This window comes from Rana temporaria, chromosome 4 (genome assembly GCF_905171775.1).
Source record: "Rana temporaria chromosome 4, aRanTem1.1, whole genome shotgun sequence".
NCBI classification, from domain to species: Eukaryota; Metazoa; Chordata; class Amphibia; order Anura; family Ranidae; genus Rana; species Rana temporaria.
The window spans coordinates 125,326,991-125,347,811 of record NC_053492.1 but is presented as its reverse complement, the minus strand read 5'-3'; the positions used below and the strand labels follow the sequence as shown (position 1 = coordinate 125,347,811).

General features: G+C 42.5%; 1 protein-coding gene across 1 annotated transcript in view; it reads right to left on the bottom strand.

Moving 5' to 3' along the window:
- Positions 1–4,068: 4,068 nt before the first annotated feature.
- The window catches only part of AP1S3 (adaptor related protein complex 1 subunit sigma 3), a 46,362-nt gene continuing 29,609 nt past the window's right edge, over positions 4,069–20,821 (bottom strand). The window contains exons 2-5 of the mRNA XM_040349028.1: positions 11,231–11,409; positions 7,101–7,209; positions 6,096–6,233; positions 4,069–4,397 (exon numbers count right to left, since the gene is read on the bottom strand). Of these exons, the coding sequence (XP_040204962.1) occupies positions 4,362–4,397; positions 6,096–6,233; positions 7,101–7,209; positions 11,231–11,409 (462 nt within the window). The 3' untranslated portion in view covers positions 4,069–4,361. The remainder of the gene's footprint in view (positions 4,398–6,095; positions 6,234–7,100; positions 7,210–11,230; positions 11,410–20,821) is intronic.

Below are 20,821 nucleotides of genomic sequence, written 5' to 3'. Positions count from 1 at the left end.
GTTTCTAGTTTCTATAAAGTAGGGATGGGTTACAACTTCTGGCAGATTGCTCTCCATGTTGCCACAGGTGAGGTTTGCACTTATTTTTTGTCTCCCCAGTGGGGCTGAGACTGCAACGAAAACTTTCTTTGTACAACTGGTAGGAATTAGAACGACTTTTTTTAATTTATTTTTTGTTTTACCGCCCATGTCTTCCTTTTCCGGTTACACAAAAGATTAATTCTCATCCTGGTGTAACAGTGACACAAAAGATAGGAAAGTCATGAAAAGTCCCCCCCCCCCCCCAATGCACCTCATTCCTTGGTGATCCTAGGCTCCCCTCAGCCTTTGAAGACCCTGATGCTTTTGGGTGGTGAACAGACCAAGGTTTGACAACACTGCAGGATGAGAAGTTTGTCTCTTTCTCCCAGCTGCAGGTCCAAAAATATATCCCAGCAGGAGAATTGTATAGATACTTGCAAATCCGTCACTTTTTTCGGACACACTACACAATTGTCAATTCTGAGTCACACACCTCTTTTGAGGTCCCTTTGCCAGACTGCCCCTAGACAGAAAGGCTTAATCTCCGGGCTGTATAAGTCTATGGAGATGGTAGGAGAGTGTCCCAAATTAAAACACATGACCCAGTGGAACGTGAATTAAACTTGGAATATGATTACAAAGACTGGGAAGCTAACTGGCAGAATATGCATAAATGCACCAAATCTCTTACTATTTGAGCAACAGCGATTCAATTATTTACCCGCTGGTACTATACGCCTTTACGATTGGGAAAGATCTACCCGCAGACTTCCTCATCTTGTTTCCGAGGATTTGCTCTTCCAGGTTCTTTTTTGCACGTGTTCTGGAAATGTGAAGCTCTGCAACCTAATTGGAGGGGGACTCTGGAGCTAATGGACAAGCTGGCAGGTAGGCACATGGCTCCGACACATACTCACTGTCTGCTATTTGAAAAAATTCCCGATATCCCAAAACCCCTAATGAAACTATTACACACTATGGGCCAAATCCTCAAAAGGGATACGCAGGCGGAACTGCTGTTCAGCCTGCGTATCCCTGTGCCTATCTTTGGAACTGATCCTCAGAAGCAGTTTTCCAAAGATAGGCAGAAGATCTGACATCTGTAAGACACTTACACTGTCAGATCTTAGGATGCAGTACCGCATCCGCCGCTGAGGGCATTTCGCATTGAAATGCCGCTTTGCGTATGCAAATGAGGACTTACGGAGATCCACAAAGCTTTTCAGCTTTGTTTTTTCTGCGTAAGTTTACCTTTGCATACGTAAAATTAGGGCTGCTTTTACAAGGTGTAAACTGTTTACACCTTGTAAAAACAGACCTTTTTTTCGATCGCCGCGATTTTTTTTAAATTTTGATTTATTTTTTTCGGCGCGTAACTTTTTTTTTACCCGACGCAACTTTATTGTCCCGTCGCAATCCACAAAGCCCGGCGTAACGTAATTTCGCGCACTGCCCGTCGGGAAAATGACGTCACGAGCATGCGCAGTACGGCCGGCGCGGGAGCGCGCCTCATTTAAATTGTCATCGCCCCCTGGATAACAGGACCGCCTTGCGCCGGGAGAATTTAGGTTACACTGCGTGAAATTTCTAGGTAAGTGCTTTGTGGATCGGGCACTTAGGTAGAAATTTCCCGCCAGTGTAACTTAAATGGGAAAAATTAAGTTAGGCTAGGATTTTGAGGATTTGGCCCTATTTGTATTGAGCTGCATTAGGCAATCACCCTTAACTGGAAGGCCAAAATAGTCCCATTCTCTCAAGTTGATCAAATAATGTTATCAGAAAAAATATTTCACACACTGCATGACTCCATCCCTCTCTACAACGCTAAATTGAACCCTTTCCGTCTTCAAGAATGACCCAAGTTATTGTTTTCTTTTTGACATTCTGCAGTCTTATTTGACATACCATATAGCTGATAAGATCATATACCATTATTATTTTCATGTATAACCTTGAATACTTAACTATTTGGATGATCATTTTCTAACCATGTAACCCAAATGATTTTTGATAAGTATTTTTTATCTCATGTCATTTTTGTACTGCAAACTTATTTTTCTCAAAAAAATAAAAAAATCTTAGGAAAATCTCCATAAAATAGCGATGGACAAAAATTGAAAAGACTGACAGGAGTGTTCTAAGTATTTCCTACCCTATCCAAATCTTTAAAAAAACGTGGAACAAGGAAAATAAAAGTTAGACTGGAACATAGACAAGACTATACAAGAACAAAGCACAAGCTTGTAAAAATTGAATTTCAAAAGTTAGTTACTTTCAAAAAAGGAGATTTCTGGGATAGACCTAACTAATCCTAAAAATGTTCCCTCCCTGATTCTAACACCTATGCTGACTAACATGTGTAAGAAAGACCTGTATATGTTTATATTTGCATGCTGCTCTAGGCCAATGACATTCTCTGGGTCTCCTGTGTCAGGCGAAGGCTGCTACAGGGGAGAGAAGGGCTGACAACAGATGGACCATAGGAGCCTATGGGTGATGTCACTGCTCCCAGCCATTGCCCACTGTTCACAAAATGCTCTTTCCTTTCCCCAACAGCACAGATATACCCAACAAGTCTTCAAAATGCTTTCTCCACCTTAACGCCTATTCTGACAAATCTGTGTACACTCCCATGGATGCATTATACCTGCTCATATCAATACTAAAGCCGGCCCATACACAGATGAAATTAATCAAGTTCAGCAGAGACTGGTCAAATTTCAGTCCATGTATGGGAACCCTGGTTATACATACAGAAGTCGATCAACAACTTGTGTACAACCAGTCTGCTGGGTTTTTCCTGAATGATTAGTGAGCCAGCAATATAAATCATTGTGTTCTGCCAGCTCCTCACACTCCCCACCGCCAGAATACAATAGCACTGTCGGAGGGATTTTCCCCATCAACACTGACCGTGTTAATCGGGCTAACTATTATTATTATAAAAGATTTACAGTATATAGCGCCAACAGTTTGCGTAGCGCTTTACAACATCAGGAAAGACCGTACAGTTGCAATACAACAAGGGCCCTGCTCGTTAGAGCTTACAATCTGGAAGAACTAGCAGTGTAAGGAAAGAAAAACTGCATAATCTATTGCCTGTGTAGATGTCATATCTCTGAGCTCAACTGTCTAGGATTATAATGCCCAGACAACACATGATAAAGAAAAAGGAATCACGCTAAAGGTGATGTTCCCAATGGGGTAAACCACTGTGAAGTGATCTTTTATGTTGTATAACATTTTTGAATCGCAGCTTGCACATTTATGATATTATTTGTTATGTAATTTGTTAGAGTATGCGCAGTATTTTTTCTATATAGAGACAACACATGACCCTGAATATTTTTCTCTATGGCAGAAGATGGACTGCTCCAAGACTGAAATTTATATCAGAGTTGTAGTCATCGATTTCTGAAATATCTAAATGAATGTAGATGACCTGTAAACTGAGCTAGATCCAGAGTATACATCAAAACTGGGGGCTGTGCCTCTCTCGATTATGCAATTTTGACTGTCTTTTGTATGGGTATAATGATTTTCTATATGCATGTTTGAGCAGTACATTTTTGTGGTGGTGCAAAGAAGTCTGTATTAATGGAATGGAATCTGTTTTGTATATGTCGCAAGCAAAGAATTACAAAAAATAAACTGGATTAATCAGTGTAGTGGGTGCGTCATAATTGGTTTAAACCAGACAACAAATGCTATAAAAAATAAAAAAAAAAGGGAAAAGGTTTAGCATAAATAGACATTTGGTGCCGATTCTGTGCGTAGTAAATTAGGTTTCCACTGTGCCAGCACTATAAAGACACTACTATTTTTATATAAAAAGTTATGTATATAAAATATATGTTTTTTAATATTAAAAAAACTTCCAGTTTTTGAAAACATTTCAGCAAATCCATACCATTAAAGAAAACTATTTATATAGAATAGAGAATAATGGCAGCTGGCATTAAAAGTAAAGAATTTCTTTAGACTACTGTTGGCTGCGATTGGTATTTTGTTAATTGTGACTATTCTTGATATTACATGAGCCCAAAATATACATATAAAAATATTTTATTTGTGATTTTAAAAAGCAAGATTTCCTTTGCATATATTTATTCCCTGTGTATAGGGTGTGCTTAGGTCCATGCTGCTGCAAAGGATTCCCTAAGGTAGTCCTGGTTATCATGTCCCACATGATTCCATGTTCCCTTGTTGGCAGGTGGCCCGCCCAGCGGTGCCATGTCTTCAGTGAGAGCACTGCGGCTGACTACAGCCTTCGTTGTCCAAACAAACCCTCGGCATATACTCTGCTCTTGTTACAGAAGATAGAGAATCCATTTTCCAGATTAAAAAGTTGGTTTGCTCATGTATTCTTCCATTGTCTGCAAAAAAAAAATAACAATTTACACAAACTCTGCAAACCCCGTTATATTTAATGTTACACTGATGTCCTTCTAGCATGCAAAACAATGAAAGATCATCCAAACTTTTTCAGGTTATTGAATTTTCCCTTTCGGGACAGTGCCAGAAGTATATTTTGCAATTGTAGTATTAAGAGCACACCTTTTCCAGGTTACAACAATTTCATTAAGCGGTCATAAACCCTCAACTAAAAGCTTCTCATTACTACTAAGAAGAGTTGTCCATGGGGTTTACATTGTCAATCTGTAAAACAAATCATTGCTCAACTGGCCAGGACTTGTGACCTAATCCCTTGCTTGAAATGGCGTGTTCTCTTTGGGAGTCAGATCCTCAGTCTTGGGGACAATTAATGCCCCTTGCCAAGCAAGGCTTGGTTTCCTAATACTCAGGAATCCTAATGGACAAAAGCCTTGATAACCCTATCTAGCCACAACTTGGACCCTTGGGACTGAAGGCAAACCTGCCAAGGATTTGGATTTTCACCTCTAAAGATATTAGTGTTTTTTATTTAGGCTGGGAGAGATTATTTTGTCCAGCTCTCAGCAATAGAAACAATAAATAAAAATTGTTATACTTAGGGATACTCCATATTCATACAAGTCAAAGCGATAAACTAGACTAAATGCACAATTCACTGGCTCTGCAGCTGATGCCGCGTACACACAGTCGTTTTTTGTGATGAAATAAAACAACGATTTTAAAAACGTCATTTAAAATGATTGTGTGTGTGGGCTTCACATCGTTTTTTGTGTTCTAAAAAAAACCACCAAAAAAAAAATTCGAACATGCTTCAATTTTTTATGTTGTTTTTCAAAATGTCGTTTTTTGCGTCATAAAAAATGATCGTGTGTGGGCTAAAACGACGTTTAAACCCATGCATGCTCAGAAGCAAGTTATGAGACGGGAGCTTAAATGGAACAGAGTGCCGTCGTACGTGTTGTACGTAACCGCGCTTTTCTAGAGCATTTTTTTTAGAAAACGATGGTGTGTGGGCAACGTCATTTTTTATGATGAAGTTAGAAAAACTTAGTTTTTTTTCCATCACAAAAAACGACCGTGTGTACGTGGAATTAGGGTTTAAGTTTTGGGCCAGAGCTTAGGATCTACAGCCAAGTAAGAAGCACCTGTCCTATGGACTGTAAAGGTTCATTGTCTCACTTACATTCTACGGCTGGCTAGGGCAAGGTCAATCAGGACTAGGTCATGGACTTTCAGTCCACTAGGGCTGGATGTCTTGGTCCTTGCACTTGCATTGGTGCCAATATATAACACTGGCTATAGCACCTTATAACCTAAGCACTTTGTCCTTCAGTCACCTTTGGGATTTTGTTATTGGCCATCTAGGGTTCCCTAAGCAGAAAAGGTACCAAGGGATTCCTTCTGGCCAAATCAGAACACAAACCCCGAAATACAGCAAATCTGAAAGAGGACTAAATTGACAGCAGGTATGAATAATAGTTGACAAATAAATGCATAAAGCATGGTAATAATCACAAAAATCCAGAATGAAAAGCATGGAAAAGGAACAATTTTGCAGAGAGTTTCCTTGTATTGACAAAGAAAAATTAACTGTGGGTAACTGTGCAAGAATCAGCAACTACCAGCTAGAAGGTTAAGGTGGTTTAGATTATCATAAAAACAAAAAGAATCACAGTTACCTCTTGTAACATGTCAGAATCCTCAATGGCTCTCACCACCTGCTCTTTGGAGGTCTCCTGAATTTCTCCACCCATCAGAAATTCATCCAAAATAAAATATGCTTTCTCAAAATTAAATATAATGTCCAGCTCACAGACCTAGAAGATAAAAAAACACTGTAGTATTCACATAATGTATACATTATATTGTAGCTCTTAGCACAAGGGCACTGTAAAACGGAAGTAGAAGTTTGGGGCATATTATATGCCTATATATATATATATATATATATACATACATATACATATACATACACTCACATCTATGTTGCAGCATCAGTCTGATGCTGCAGCAGTTCCATGCCACATGACTGCTGATTGCTCAGTTATTGGTCAGCTTGAAGTGGAGAGCACCGACTGCTCTCCGGTGCTCACTGGAGCACAGGGCTGGAGAGAGGGGGAACGCAGCTGGCTCCAGCTCTCAATCATGGAAGCTGGGTGTATCCTAACTATATGGTCAGCATCCTTCCAGCACCTGGAGCAGTGCTGCCACATCAGCTGACAGTGGGCAATTGCTCACTGTCAGCCGACTCTTGGTCACAGAAGAGCAAAAGTAAGTGCATGCCTGGGTCCGAAAAGTGAAGTATGGCCAGAAAAGTTCTCTATACTTCTTTTTAAGCATATGATGAAAATAATGCAAAAGCTACCTTCCAGGGGAAGAAGAAAGAAGAAGAAGTTTTGTTTAACCACTTAACAACCATATGACGTCCTTGAATTTGTGCGGTGATATCAGAATGATGCCTGCAGCTACAGGCATCATTCAGACATCACCATCTTCAGCCGCCGATTCTCTGCACGATAAGAACAATCAAAGCGACAGTTCCACCGCTTGATCGTTCTTATAGGCAGCGGGAGGGTATTTTTAGAAACAGGTAAACAATTGCAGCCGTATATTTTTCTTAGGAAGGTTTTACAATCCAAATATATGATTTATCCACATCCGTGTATGTGTTCGGGATTACTTACATTGCCAAAGTATTTATCAAGCAGCTCTACAAGTCGATGGACAGTCTCCAGTGTCAACAACTCATTGTCATGATCCTCTATGGCACAGCAGAAGTACAGGCTGGCATACCTACAAACAGAAGAGAAGAAAAGAAGGGATTAATGATACAGCAAGACCACTGAAGGGCTGCTGGTTAGCCTTTTAAAGCTGAGTAAATAGTTTGTTGCCATAAATATACATTACAATACAATGATTCAGATAATAGATTATTTATGGGAAGAATGCAGACTTGGCATTGGCCATGACCATTGTGAAGGTTTATTCATTGTTGTATCCTTCCATTGTTCCCATATATTCAAGTAGTCTATAGAAATTTGTATCAGTACTTTTTTTTTGAAGAACAGTGGTTTTCTCTGTGGTAACATTTCATGAACACAGATTAGTGTTTGTCGTATGGTAGACTCATTTAATACTAATGTTAAGAAGTGTAAGAGCTTACAACTGATCTTAAGTTGTTACTCTGGAGTTGTCACTTGTTCTGGGACTGCGTTCTGTGCCTAGGATCAGTAACAAGGCCTAAATCTTCCAAAAATATCTTTTTGTAACCCTTTTCAGTTTTAGGACCTTCATCAAGAGGAGATGCCCTAAAATATCTCTTGATCAAGCCGTATTTCAGGTTATTTATTGTGAAGCATTATAGACAATATACACGGACATTGGCATATGAAGCTATAGAGGGGTGGGCTTTATGGTTTAAAATGGAGAAAATATTAAATGATTGCATATATGTTGATTAAAAGAGACGTGCGGTTCTCTTTAAGATAAAAGTGGTCTCTGCGGCGAATTTGCCGCAAGATCACTTTATAGGGGGCGGGAGGGGGCGTGTGATGCCCTGGCTGCTAGGACTAGGGAGAGAGGCCTATCCTGGGGCACAATACCCACTCTGGCTAGAGTGGCGACGAGAGTTTATGTCTGGAGGCAGGAGTGCTTCCTATCAAGTTCTACACCTGAACCTATTACGCTATACCCCATTTCACCTCTTCAACCAGCAGCTCCTTCGGGGGTAGTGCTACATACATATTATTTATATATATTTGGGGGTTCCAAGTAATTTTCTAGCAAAAAAATGAATTTAACTTGTAAACAACAAGTCTCAAAAGGAGGCAAGGGGCTTAAGTGGTTAAGTTAGCAGAGCTTCACCTCATTCACTAAGCCAAATAAAATTTGCATTGCAATGTATAGACATTTTTTTTTGGGGGGGGGGATGCATTTGTTTTCAGTTTGTGAAATCTGTTGTGGACTTAGGGGGCCACCAGCAGTGCTCTGGAATGAAACGGGTCATGTAGCAATTATACATTCAATATACTCCAACTTTTTCATCTTTTGTTGGTGGAGAATGTAGATGATGCAAATCATGACTTGGGAAGCTGCATCTAGGTAAAATCCCTGCAAAGAACATCTTTAAAATATGATCTAATTGCCTTTAGACAAAAAATAAAAATAAACAAAAATCTCCATATTATAGCTTCTAACAGTACGGTACAGTTTTGGTTTGTAAACATGCCTACCAGTTCCTGTGGCATCTACCAGTCTGTACTGGGTTTAACCCTATGTACTGGCACTGGTTGCTGGAAAACTCACTTCAGCACCTGCCATGAACAGCCTGGTACAAAATATAGCTATACATACCTCCCAACTTTCTGAGATGGGAATGAGGGACACCTAGCAACAAAAAGTATGCAGGCATAGGACACACCCCTTGCCACGCCCCCTTAAAGGAGAATTGTACAAAAAAACAAGATTGGTTAAACCCACAAGTGCTTTTTTTACCACTACAATTCCTTTATATTGGCTTTTGGAATTTACAAATGCAGCAATTTAGAAATCAGATGAAAGGTTTAGCGCTGGTAAACACTTTTTGACAGATAAAAAGTGCATTTTATAGACATCTATATAGATCAGACCAAAATGAGGGACAAATGAGGAGGAATGAGGGACAGAGGGGCATTGCTCCAAATCAGGGACAGTCCCTCCAAATCAGGGACAGTTGGGAGCTATGGGTATAGAAGAAGAATGCCATACAGCTTGGTATAGAAGAATGAGGAAAGCCATCTCCACTTCCTGCTTCTGGTCATGTGATGAAAATGTCACATGACAAAAACCTGAGGTCTGCACGGGGGTGGCTGATCTGAGGTCTGAATGGGGGCTTGAGCTAAGATTGGAGAATAAAAAGGTGCAATTTGTGGAAGGCGGGCTTATCTGAGGTTTTGAGTGTCAGTCACATAACTGGGCAAAGCCAACTTTCCAAAAATTAGCTGTACGGTGTAATCAAGTTCTTTAGTAGTAGTTGATGTTTATGAAATACATATTCCCACAATAATAGGACGGCGTTAAGGAGTGTGCTGGGCAGGGTGTATCTATTTTTCTCTTCAAAATGTTGGTGGGTATGCTATATTAATGTGACAGTCCACCCTAACATGATATTTTCATTCTATGGACTGATATTCACGTCTTATATGTCATAGGGATTTCATCAGCAAGAGGTTCTTGTCAAGGATAGCCATTCCCTTGTCCTAGAATGTGTCCGCGTTATCTGATCCAAGGGATTTAACCACTTCACATCCCGGCTATTGTAATATGACGGCCACAAGGTGGCTCTGCCATCCTGGGTGGCCGTCATACGACGTCCTCGGGCCTCGTGCCCGCCGTGTCACTCAGGTGCCGATGCGCGTGCCTGTCGGCCACGACATCTACCAGGTGCCCGCGATCGGCAGTTACAGAGCCAGGGACGTGGATCTGTGTGTGTAAACATACAGATCCACGTCCTGTCAGGGAGAGGAGACCGATGGTGTGTCCCTTGTACATAGGGACACCGACCGGTCACCTTCCCCAGTCAGTCCCCTCCCCACATAGTTAGAATCACTACCTAGGGAACACATTTAAACCCTTGATCGCCCCCTAGTGTTAACCCCTTCCCTGACAGTCACATTTACACAGTAATCAATGCATATTTATAGTACTGTTCGCTGTATAAATGTTAATGGTGCCAAAAGAGTGTCAAAAGTGGCCGATCTGTCCGCCGAAATATCGCAGTCCTGACAAAAAAAAATCTATCACGGATAACCGTGATTACTAGTAAAAAAAAAATCTATCACCTATTTTGTAGACGCTGTAACTTCACTATACGCTTATTGCGATTTTTTTACCAAAAATATGTAGAAGAATACATATCGGCCTAAACTGAAAAAAATAAAAAAAATTATATTTATCATAGCAAAAAGTAAAAAAGTGTTTGTTTTTTTTAAATTGTCATTTTTTTTTTTTATAGCTCAAAAAATAAAACCCGCAGAGATGATCAAATACCACCAAAAGGAAGCTCCATTTGTGGGAAAAAAAGGACGTAAATTTTTGTCTGGGAGCCACATCGCACAACCGCGCATTTGTTATTCAAAGCGTGACAGTGCTGAAAATTGGCCTGGGCAAGTAGGGGGTGAAAATGCCCTGTATTCAAGTGGTTATGGTGAGAACCCCAAACCCAAGTTGGGTTTAACACTACGGAAACTCTGTGCTGTTGCTAAATCATTTTTTCTTAAAAGACCAGCCTAACTAAAGGTCTGACCTTGCTTGATGATTGCATCACGGTCATTTGTTTTTAAAAAGGGTCCTACTTACAATTTTACAAAGCAGGGCAGTGAAAGGCGGTTTATAATGGAATCCTTTTGCGGAGGTTGATTTTCAGGAGTGCAGGCAACTGAGCAAGGCGTTGGAACAGAGGTAAGCAACCTCAGCTATCCTGCTGCAGTAAAAAGACACACAGAACGGGGCTCAGAGCCGCACCCACTCCTTCCTCACTGGCTGTGCTTGAATTTGGCTCCCGCTGTTGCCAATGAGGAGGCAGAGAGCTGGAAGAGCAGCTGCTGTCGTGCACATCGCTAAAAACGGGATTGGGCTTTAGTAAGCATTATGGGGGCAAGCTGCACAGTGACTTTTTTTTACCTTCATGCATGAAGGTAGAAAACCTTCAGGGTTTACAAACACTCAAAATAAACTGCACTCTAAAGAAACAAACAGTAAATGTGGAATACATATTTTCATGGCTTTATGCAAGTATAGGTGACCAGCATAAAGAAAAGAAGACCATAAACATTACCTCTTGTATACAAGTTTAAGATCCTTCCAATCTATAAAGCTACTTGTCTTGGGACTTCGGCAAAGAATGGTGTGCATCAGCTCCCGAGATATCCTGCGCTTCTCCTTCTCAGGCAGTGTGACATACCATTTCTGTAGTCGCAACTTCCCTTGCCGGCTGAACAGCAGGAGAAATCGAATCTGCAAGAGATGACAAAGGAAGAATGAGAAAAGATGAGCCATAAGACAGACCACAATTTCTTCTTCAGTGCAGAGGTTTGATATAATTAAAGTGTTACCCACGACAGTAAAATAAGTCTGTATATGCAGTAAAGCATTCTTGTTATACTCACTGTGGAACCTAAGGGGTTAATTCTCTACATTGTCTAAAAAAGGCAGTGCTTCTCTGATCCTCCCCTTCTTCCACTGTCTCAAATCCATCTCCTGATAGAACAGATACTTGGGGGCTCTCTGCACATGCCCAGCTTGGAGTAGTTTATTTTTTTCTTGGGAGAGTGTATGTGATCAGCATAGGGCCAAACATCACGGTCAAGACAGAGGCTCAGGGGTCCTGCAGCCTCATAAAAAAAGTCAGAGGGGAATAAAAACTCCTCCTACAAGCTTTAACCAGGCATTGATAGAAGTCACAAGACTGCTATATACTGCTGATGAAAAATAAAAAATAAAATGGTATTTAGCAGTTTATATTTACTAAAATAATTGCATTTCCATGTTCTCTGTACTGGGGGAGACCAGATATAGTGAATGCAGGGTCCTGTAACACTTTAAGATTTCTCATCAGACATTTAGTTACATAAGAATTTTACGTAACCACTAATAGGTATAAACAGGGCTTTTTTCTCAGTTAATATGTACAGGAACTCCTCCATTCCGAGCTACCTTTTGTCGCCCCTACCAAACTCAGAGCACCGTTTCTTGATTCTGCCTCCCAGTAGTGCCCCTTTTAGACCCCCTTTCACACTGGAGTGGTTTGCAGGCGCTATTGCGCTAAGAATAGCACCTGCAAACCAACCCTAAACAGCCGCTGCTGTGTCTCCAGTGTGAAAGCCCCGAGGGCTTTCACACTGAAGCGGTGCGCTAGCAGGACAGTAAAAAAAAAAAAAAAAAAAAAGTCCTGCTAGCCACATTTTTGGAGCGGTGAAGGAGTGGTGTGTATACCGCTCCTGCCCATTGAAATCAATGGGACACCGCTGCTATACCGCCTGCAATGCGCCTCTGCAGAGGCGCTTTTTAACTCTTTCTCGGTGTTGTGGAAATTTTATGAAGATGTATTTAATATGTATTGTCATAGTGTCACCCAGTGTTAGTACTTCCGCAACCCGCTCTAAAAAGCTGTCTGAGACTGGTTGAGATAAACTTCCCGATTTGGAGAAGGGTGTTTGCGGAGTGGGGATGTCGGCTGGCGAAAGGGCGCCTGTGTGATGCACAGAAATCTGCCTGTGGGGATGTGTCCACTCTGCAAACGCATTGTCGGTTTAGCGTATGTGTGCTCTTGTCATCTCTCAGTGCCTGATCAACATTGGTGTGGTGACGTGAGCATACACCTGCAGATGAGCTCCCCTCATCAGGAACTGTGTTAATTGGTTATTGTATTATGCTGCTGTTGTTTTATATTGTATGTATCTAAATATCCCAGTTAGAAGAATTATCATATATTGTCACATCCTGTGTTGTCAAATCCATATATGGCCATTTGCTGTGTGGAGCCCCCACCCTGTGACCTCACTTCCCATGGAGGAGGTCACATGCTGTGTCCTGACTTCCCATGCTGTGACATCACTTCCTATGGAGGAGGTCACATGCTGCAGCCAATCACCTGCTGTTTGTGAGAGCTTTTGTTATAATAAAAGGACGCTGTGAGGGTGTCGGCAAACCAGTCATGCTGGGGAGCCGAGACGAGAACACAAGAGTTTGGTGATGTCTCTTTACTGGAATGAATGGCAGATCAAATGAATGGGGAGTGAATTTTCTGTTAAGATGCATTATATCAATGAGACAAAATCTGTGATTTGCTCATGCAAAATGGCGGTTTGCTCTGCATACAACCAATTTTTCCATATCATCGGCCACTAGCGGGGGGTAAAACCGCCCATTTGCAGCCGAATAGCACTGCGAAACTGGCGGTATAGTGGTGCTTTACCGCCGACGCACCTTCCGCCCCAGTGTGATAGGGGCCTTAAAGAATACAGAACCAAGTATCATTTTGTGGTGCTAAGTAATTTGTATATGATAACAAGAAAAGGCAGTAAAATAGATAAGTTAAAAAAAATTAACTGCACACCAACATCCGTCCAACAGGTTTATTAAAAGACTGCCACCAGGACTAAAACAACGAACCAAGGGGTGACAACGTTTCACACATACATTGTGCTTCTTCAAAAACCCAAAAGGAAGACTGACCTACCGAACCTCTAAGTAGAGGATACTCTACTTTGTGTGTGTGTAAAGCAAATATATATATATAAATAAAAAAATTAAAAAAGTAAGTGAACCAACAATGCACTAGCTTAAAGGAACCCATTTAGAAAATAAAAAATGGACCTTTACAACCCCTTTAAACTGCGTAGGTTTTTTTCACTGTCAGGGCATTAAGGATGTGGAACTCTTTTCCACAATCGTTGGTGTCGGCAGGAAGTATGGATAGTTTTATTTTTTTTGTTTACAAACGATTTTATTGTAGAAAAGGTCAAGGTACACAAAAAAGAATAACAAAGATGTTACAGAAGTGTATACAGGTATCATTGATAACATTGTACAGGAAGAAAGGGTTATGATTAGTAGTAGTTAATCTTGAACCAGGAGGGTGGTGTCCCAGAGAGACCATTTTTTTTGATATTGGGGCATAGAATCATATAGTGTATGGTGAATTCTCTCTGAGAGTTTGATGTTTGTCATACGGTTGAGAATCTGTGGCCAGGGTAACGAAGTGGAGCGCCAATTAAAGGCTATGGCCCAGTGAATGGAGGAGAGAAATGTGTGGATAAGCCTTGTGCTTGATATTGGAATATCCTGTATAGGGCCGAATAATAGGCAGATTAGGGGTGTAAGAGGGATACTGCGGCCGGCAATTTTGTCAATTACAATGCTGGCCTTGTGCCAGGTGTCATTTAAATGGGGACAGTCCCAAAATATATGCAACAGCGTACCATGGGCGGGGCAACCCCTGAAGCAGAGTGGAGACAGGGAAGGGTAAAATGAATTGAGTTTAGCTGGCGTAAGATACCATCTATAGAGCAATTTAATTGCCGATTCTCTCATAGATGTTGTTTTGGTACATCTATGGAGGTTAGTGAGAATGGTATCCCATTGTTCCAGAGTAAAAGAAGTGTTTAACCACTTCCCGCCCGGCCTATGGCCGATTTACGTCCGGGAAGTGGTTATGAAATCCTGACAGGACGTTCCAGAACGTCCTGCAGGATTTCATGCCGCGCGCGCCCGTGGGGGCGCGCATCGCGGTGATGCGGGGTGTCAGTCTGACACCCTGCATCTCCGATCTCGGTAAAGAGCCTCCGGCGGAGACTCTTTACCACGTGATCAGCCGTGTCCAACCACGGCTGATCACGATGTAAACAGGAAGAGCCGTTGATGGCTCTTCCTCACTCGCGTCTGAAAGACGCGAGTAGAGGATAGCCGATCGGCGGCTCTCCTGACAGGGGGGGGTTCGCGCTGATTGTTTATCAGCGCAGCCCCCCCTCGGATCGCCACACTGGACCACCAGGGATGCCGACCCTGGAGCACCAGGGTGGGCAAAAAAAAAAAAAAAGCCAGAAAAAAAAAAAGTTAAAAAAAAATAAATAAAAAAAAAGCATAAAGAAAAAAGATGCCAGTCAGTGCCCACAAATGGGCACTGACTGGCAACAATAAGTGCTGCCACCCCAGTGTCCATCAGCGCCACCCCAGTGTCCATCAGCGCCACCCCAGTGTCCATCAGCGCCACCCCACAGTGCCCATCCATGCCCAGTGCCCACCTAGCAGTGCCCATCTGTGCCACCCATAAGTATACATCAGTGCCGCCCATGAGTGCCCATCTGTGCCGCCTATGAGTGCCCAGTGCCGCCCATGAGTGCCCATCAGTGCCGCCTATGTGTGCCCATCAGTGCCGCCTATGTGTGCCCATCAGTGCCGCCTATGTGTGCCCATCAGTGCCGCCTATGTGTGCCCATCAGTGTCGCATACCAGCGCCGCCAATCAGTGCCACCTCATCTGTGCCCATCAGTACTACCTCATCGATGTCCATCAGTGCCATCTCATCGGTGCCCATTAGTGCCGCCATATCAGTGCCCGTAATTGAAAGAGAAAACTTATTTACAAAAAAATTTACAGAAAAAAATAAAAACGTAATTTTTTTTCCAAATTTTCAGCCTTTTTTTAGTTGTTGCGCAAAAAAAAAAAAAAAAAAATCGCAGAGGTGATCAAATACCACCAAAAGAAAGCTCTATTTGTGGGGGGAAAAAGGACGCCAATTTTGTTTGGGTACAGTGTAGCATGACCGCGCAATTGCCATTCAAAGTGCGACAGTGCTGAAAGCTGAAAATTGGCTTGGGCGGGAAGCTGCGTAAGTACCTGGTATGGAAGTGGTTAAATCAGATTCCCATTGTAACATGGGATTTGACTTCTCAGGCATGTTTGTTTCGTTCAAGTTTTTGTATATTCTGGAAATCAAGCCCCTATCACGAGGGGAGGAGATACAGATTTGTTTGAATTGAGTATAAGGGGGATGTAGTGTAAGTGAGTAGTATTTCTGATAGAAATCTCTAATTTTTGTGTAATTTTCAGATTCCCCAGGAAGCAGGTTATGTTTTGTTTGCAGGTTGGGGAAAGTGAGAAATGAGTTAAGGTGAGAGAGCGACTTTAAGTGGGTTAGGTTATGCGACTTCCAAACCGTTAGAAAGTTTTGATTTTGAGTTCTATCTAGGGGGGAGAAACGTGGGTCACCCAGGAATGATGCCAGGGGGGAGTGACGGAGGATAGCTTAAACTTTGGGACCTGTCTGAACCATAGTTGGAGAGAGTGGGCGACAATACGGTTTAGTGTTCTTATTTTTTGTGGTGGGATGGCTTTGGACCAGAGGTGTCCTTGTAGGTTGTAAGGTAGGATAGATTCCTCCTCGAACTGGAGCCAAGGAATCTGGAGTGAAGGGGCATACCATTGGGCTAGTTGGGCAAATCTGGCAGATAAGTAATAAAGCCACAGGTTTGGGATGCCAAGGCAACCTTTTAAGTGAGGTCTAAACATAAGAGAATAACTAAATCGAGGTTTCTTGTTCTGCCAAATAAATCTGTTAGTCTCTCTTTGAAGTGAATCTAGTGTTTTCTTAGGTAAGATAAGAGGGAGGGTTCTAAAAAAAATAAAAGCTTGGGTAAAATCATCATCTTAACTGCGACTATTCTGCCCGAGAATGAAATCTGGTATGATGACCAAAGTTTAAGTAAATTTTTGATATTGTTAAATAAGGGGGGATAGTTTGCTTGGTATAAAGAGGTATACAGGGGGGTAATCTGGATGCCCAAGTATCCAAACGAGTCGACATGCCAATTAAATGGAAAATTATCCTTATAGTTTTAAATGACTCTTGGATGTGCATCTGAACGTAAACAATTTAAGGGGATATGGAACATTTTTACACCTCGTCATTACATTCATTCAGTGTCGGAACTGTGTCTCTCCGCCCCCCCCCCCCCCCCCCACGTTCCTGGTGGGGAAAAAAAAATTGGGCTTTTCATTTCCGAAAGAAGATGGACTGTAAAAGGGAAAAAAAAAAACCACATACATACATACATACATACATACATACACACATGACTGTTGCACAAAAGACGATTTCAGCAGTGGCTAGGAGGTTTAACCACTTGCCGCCCGCCAATGACAAATTGACGTGGGCAAAGTGGTTGTAGAATCCTGACTGGACGTCATGACGTCCTCAGGATTCTGAGCCGCTGCCCGCCCCCGGGGGCGCGCATCGCGGCGATCGTTGTTGCAGGGTGTCAGTCTGACACCCCGCAACACCGATCAAGGTAAAGAGTCTCTCATGGAGACTCTTTACCACGTGATCAGCCGTGTCCAATCACGGCTGATCACGATGTAAACCGGAAAAGCCGGTAATCGGCTTTTCCTCACTTGCGTCTGTCATACGCGAGTAGAGCAGAGCCGATCGGCTGCTCCTGTGACAGGGGGGGGGGGGTTTGTGCTGATCGATTATCAGCACAGCCCCCCCGAGGATGCCCACTGGACCACCAGGGATGCCCACTGGACCACCAGGGATTACAAAAATAAAAATAAAGGTATGCCACCCTAGACCACCAGGGATGAGGACACAAAAAATGGATGCCAATCAGTGCCGCAATGGATGCCAATCAGTGCCCACAATGAGCATCACTGATTGGCAGGCACTGATTGGCGTCCATTAGTACAACACATACAATAGTGCCCATCTATGCCCATCCGTGCCACCTATCAGTGCCCATCCGTGCGGCCTATCAGTGCCGCCTATCAGTGCCCTGCCGCCTATCCAAGCCGCCTATCCGTGCCGCCCATCAGTGCTGCATATTAGTGCCCATCAATGCCACCACATCAGTGCCACCTCATCGGTACCCATCAGTGCCGCCTTATCAGTGCAGTACCATCAGTGAAGGAGAAAACATACTTATTTACAATGTTTTATAACAGAAACAAAAAAAAACTTTTTTCTAAATTTTCGGTAATTTTTTTTGCAGAAAATAAATATCCCAGAGGTGATCAAATACCACCAAAAGAAAGCTCTATTTGTGGGTACATAAATGATAAAAATTTAGTTTGGGTACAGTGTAGCATGACCGTGCAATTGTCATTCAAAAGTGGCAACAACGCTGAAAGCTAAAAATTGGTCTGGGCAGGAAGGTGTATAAGTGCCCTGTATGGAAGTGGTTAAGGATGGCTATGTAGACAGAAGTCTAATGCTGCGTACAGATAATCGGACATTCCGACAACAAAACCGAGGACGGATATTGGCTCAAACTTGTCTTGCACACACACGGTCGCACAAATGTTGTCGGAAATTGCGAACGTTAAGAACGTGGTCGCGTACGACAGCACAATAAAACGGAAGTTCCATACCAATTGCGCCACCCTTTGGGCTCCTTCTGCTAATCTTGTGTTAGTAGAAGTTTGATGAGACGATTCGTGTTTTTTCCAGCGTGACAAATGTGCCATCTCCATTATGAATTCAAGTTTTACCAGACCGAGCAATTCCGTCTTGTACTTTATTCAGAGCATGCATGGAATTTTGTGCGTCGGAATTGTCTACAGACACTCGTAATTTACGAGAAAGGATTTTGTTGTTGTCGGAAAATTTGAGAACCAGCTCTCAAATTTTTGTTGTCGGAAACTCAGGCAGAAAATGTCCGGTGGGGCCTACATACGGTCGGAATTTCTGACAAAAAGCTCCTATTGAACATTTGTTATCAGAAATTCTGAGCGTGTGTACGTGGCATAATAGTTGTACCTTCACCTCACCAGACACGAACTTGGCCTATTGCATGCATGTCAAGCAATCTTTCGCATTGTAGTGGTCAATGCTGGGTTCTCTATTCTTCTCCAGAGAGAATTCGAAAATCAGATGAGAAATTCTAACTTGTATAACCCTGACACTTGTCTGCTGCCATCTGCTGACGCCAACCGTCATTCACATGCAATACAAAAAGGGGATTATAAATCAACAGTCCTCAAAAAACTCTGTACGACAATACCTAACCTGGCTGTAACTCCGGGTCCGGCGACCATGGATACTACCGTGTGCGTGCCCCAGGGGAGCGCAATTCTAGGAGGATGTCAATGTACGCCCTCCCAGAGTTATCGAGCCGCGCTGTAGCCGTCATTCAGCTATGGCGCGGTCGGTAAGTGGTTAAAATTGATTTTACAGACATTTATTTATTCTTTTATTGTTAAAGCCAATAATAATAATAATAATAATAATAATAAATAATAAAGGCTGCGGCCAAATTTATCCAACAATAAAAAGGTGTGTGGTGTTTTCCTTTCAGTTTTAAATTCTGCTGTCCCATATGAGTACAGTTCAAATGAACTATAATTAAAACAATCTAAGGTGAGGCAGAAACCCATAACATTTAAGCCTTTCATCTTTTCATACATGAGGCACTCCCATTTTATATTGGGACAATTTAATTATAAACTATGGTAAGAGCTTAGTAGTCTAACCTAATACAGTACATGAATCATAAAAGACAAGCACTGCGCCCAGAAATGAAAGAAACCTAGCCTGTCATATACAGTATGAGAATTTTCATAAAAAATAAACTACATTTAGTTTTATTCATAATGAGAACCTTTCTTATAGCGGGGGTTCACCCTAAAAAAAAAAAAAAAAAAAAAAAATTCTCTACCATACCATCCAGCATACTAGCGCGAGCTACAGTATGCCTTTATTTTATTTTTTTGCGCCGTACTCACAGTTTAATCCATTAGTTAAGTTTCAGACTCCCCGCAGGGAGTAGGCGTTCCTATGAAGAGGGGAACATGATTGACGGCCGGCTATGGCGCGTCACGCTTCCCGAAAATAGCCGAAATAGGACTTGGCTCTTCACGGCGCCTGCGCAGTCAGCTCCTAGTCTGTGCGACACGCGGTCCGTATTCATCCGATTCCCCATAGGGGAGAGCGGAGGAAAGACAGGGCGGTCTCTGCATAGTGTGCGGGGACCGCCCTGTCCGCCGACAGCTCAGCGGGGATTTACGGATGATCCCTGCTGAGCCGACAGACACACACGGGGCGGATCAATACGGATCCGCTCCGTGAGAAAGGGCCCTTATAAGTTCAATTCATGTAATGAATTGACATCTTGTTGCCATGAAGGGTTAAAAAAAAAAAAAAAAACACAAACACACACACAGCCCAATTGCACAACACCCAGAAATACTGAATGATGCTACATCATCCTTGTATGTAATGTTCTTCATTAACCACTTGCCGACCTCCTCATGTACATTTACGTCAGCAGAATGGCACGGACAGGCACATGTACGTACCTGTACGTGCTCTGCTTGACGTGGGTGGGGGGACCCCCCCCCCCCGCTACATGCGGCAGTCGGTAAGCCTCGGGGAGCGATCCGGGACGACGGCGCGGCTATTCGTTTATAGCCGCCCCGTCGCGATCGCTCCCCGGAGCTGAAGAACGGGGAGAGCCGTGTGTAAACACGGCTTCCCCGTGCTTCACTATGGCGGCGCATCGATCGAGTGATCCCTTTTATAGGGGAGACTTGATCGATGATGTCAGTCCTACAGCCACACCCCCCTACAGTAGTAAACACACACTAAGTGAACACTAAATGTTACAGCGCCCCCTGTGTTTAACTCCCAAACTGCAACTGTCATTTTCACAATAAACAATGCAATTTAAATGCATTTTTTGCTGTGAAAATGACAATGGTCCCAAAAATGTGTCAAAATTGTCCGAAGTGTCCGCCATAATGTCGCAGTCACGAAAAAAAATCGCTGATCGCCGCCATTAGTAGTAAAAAAAATAAAAATGCAATAAAACCATCCCCTATTTTGTAAACGCTATAAATTTTGCGCAAACCAACCGATAAACGATTATTGCGA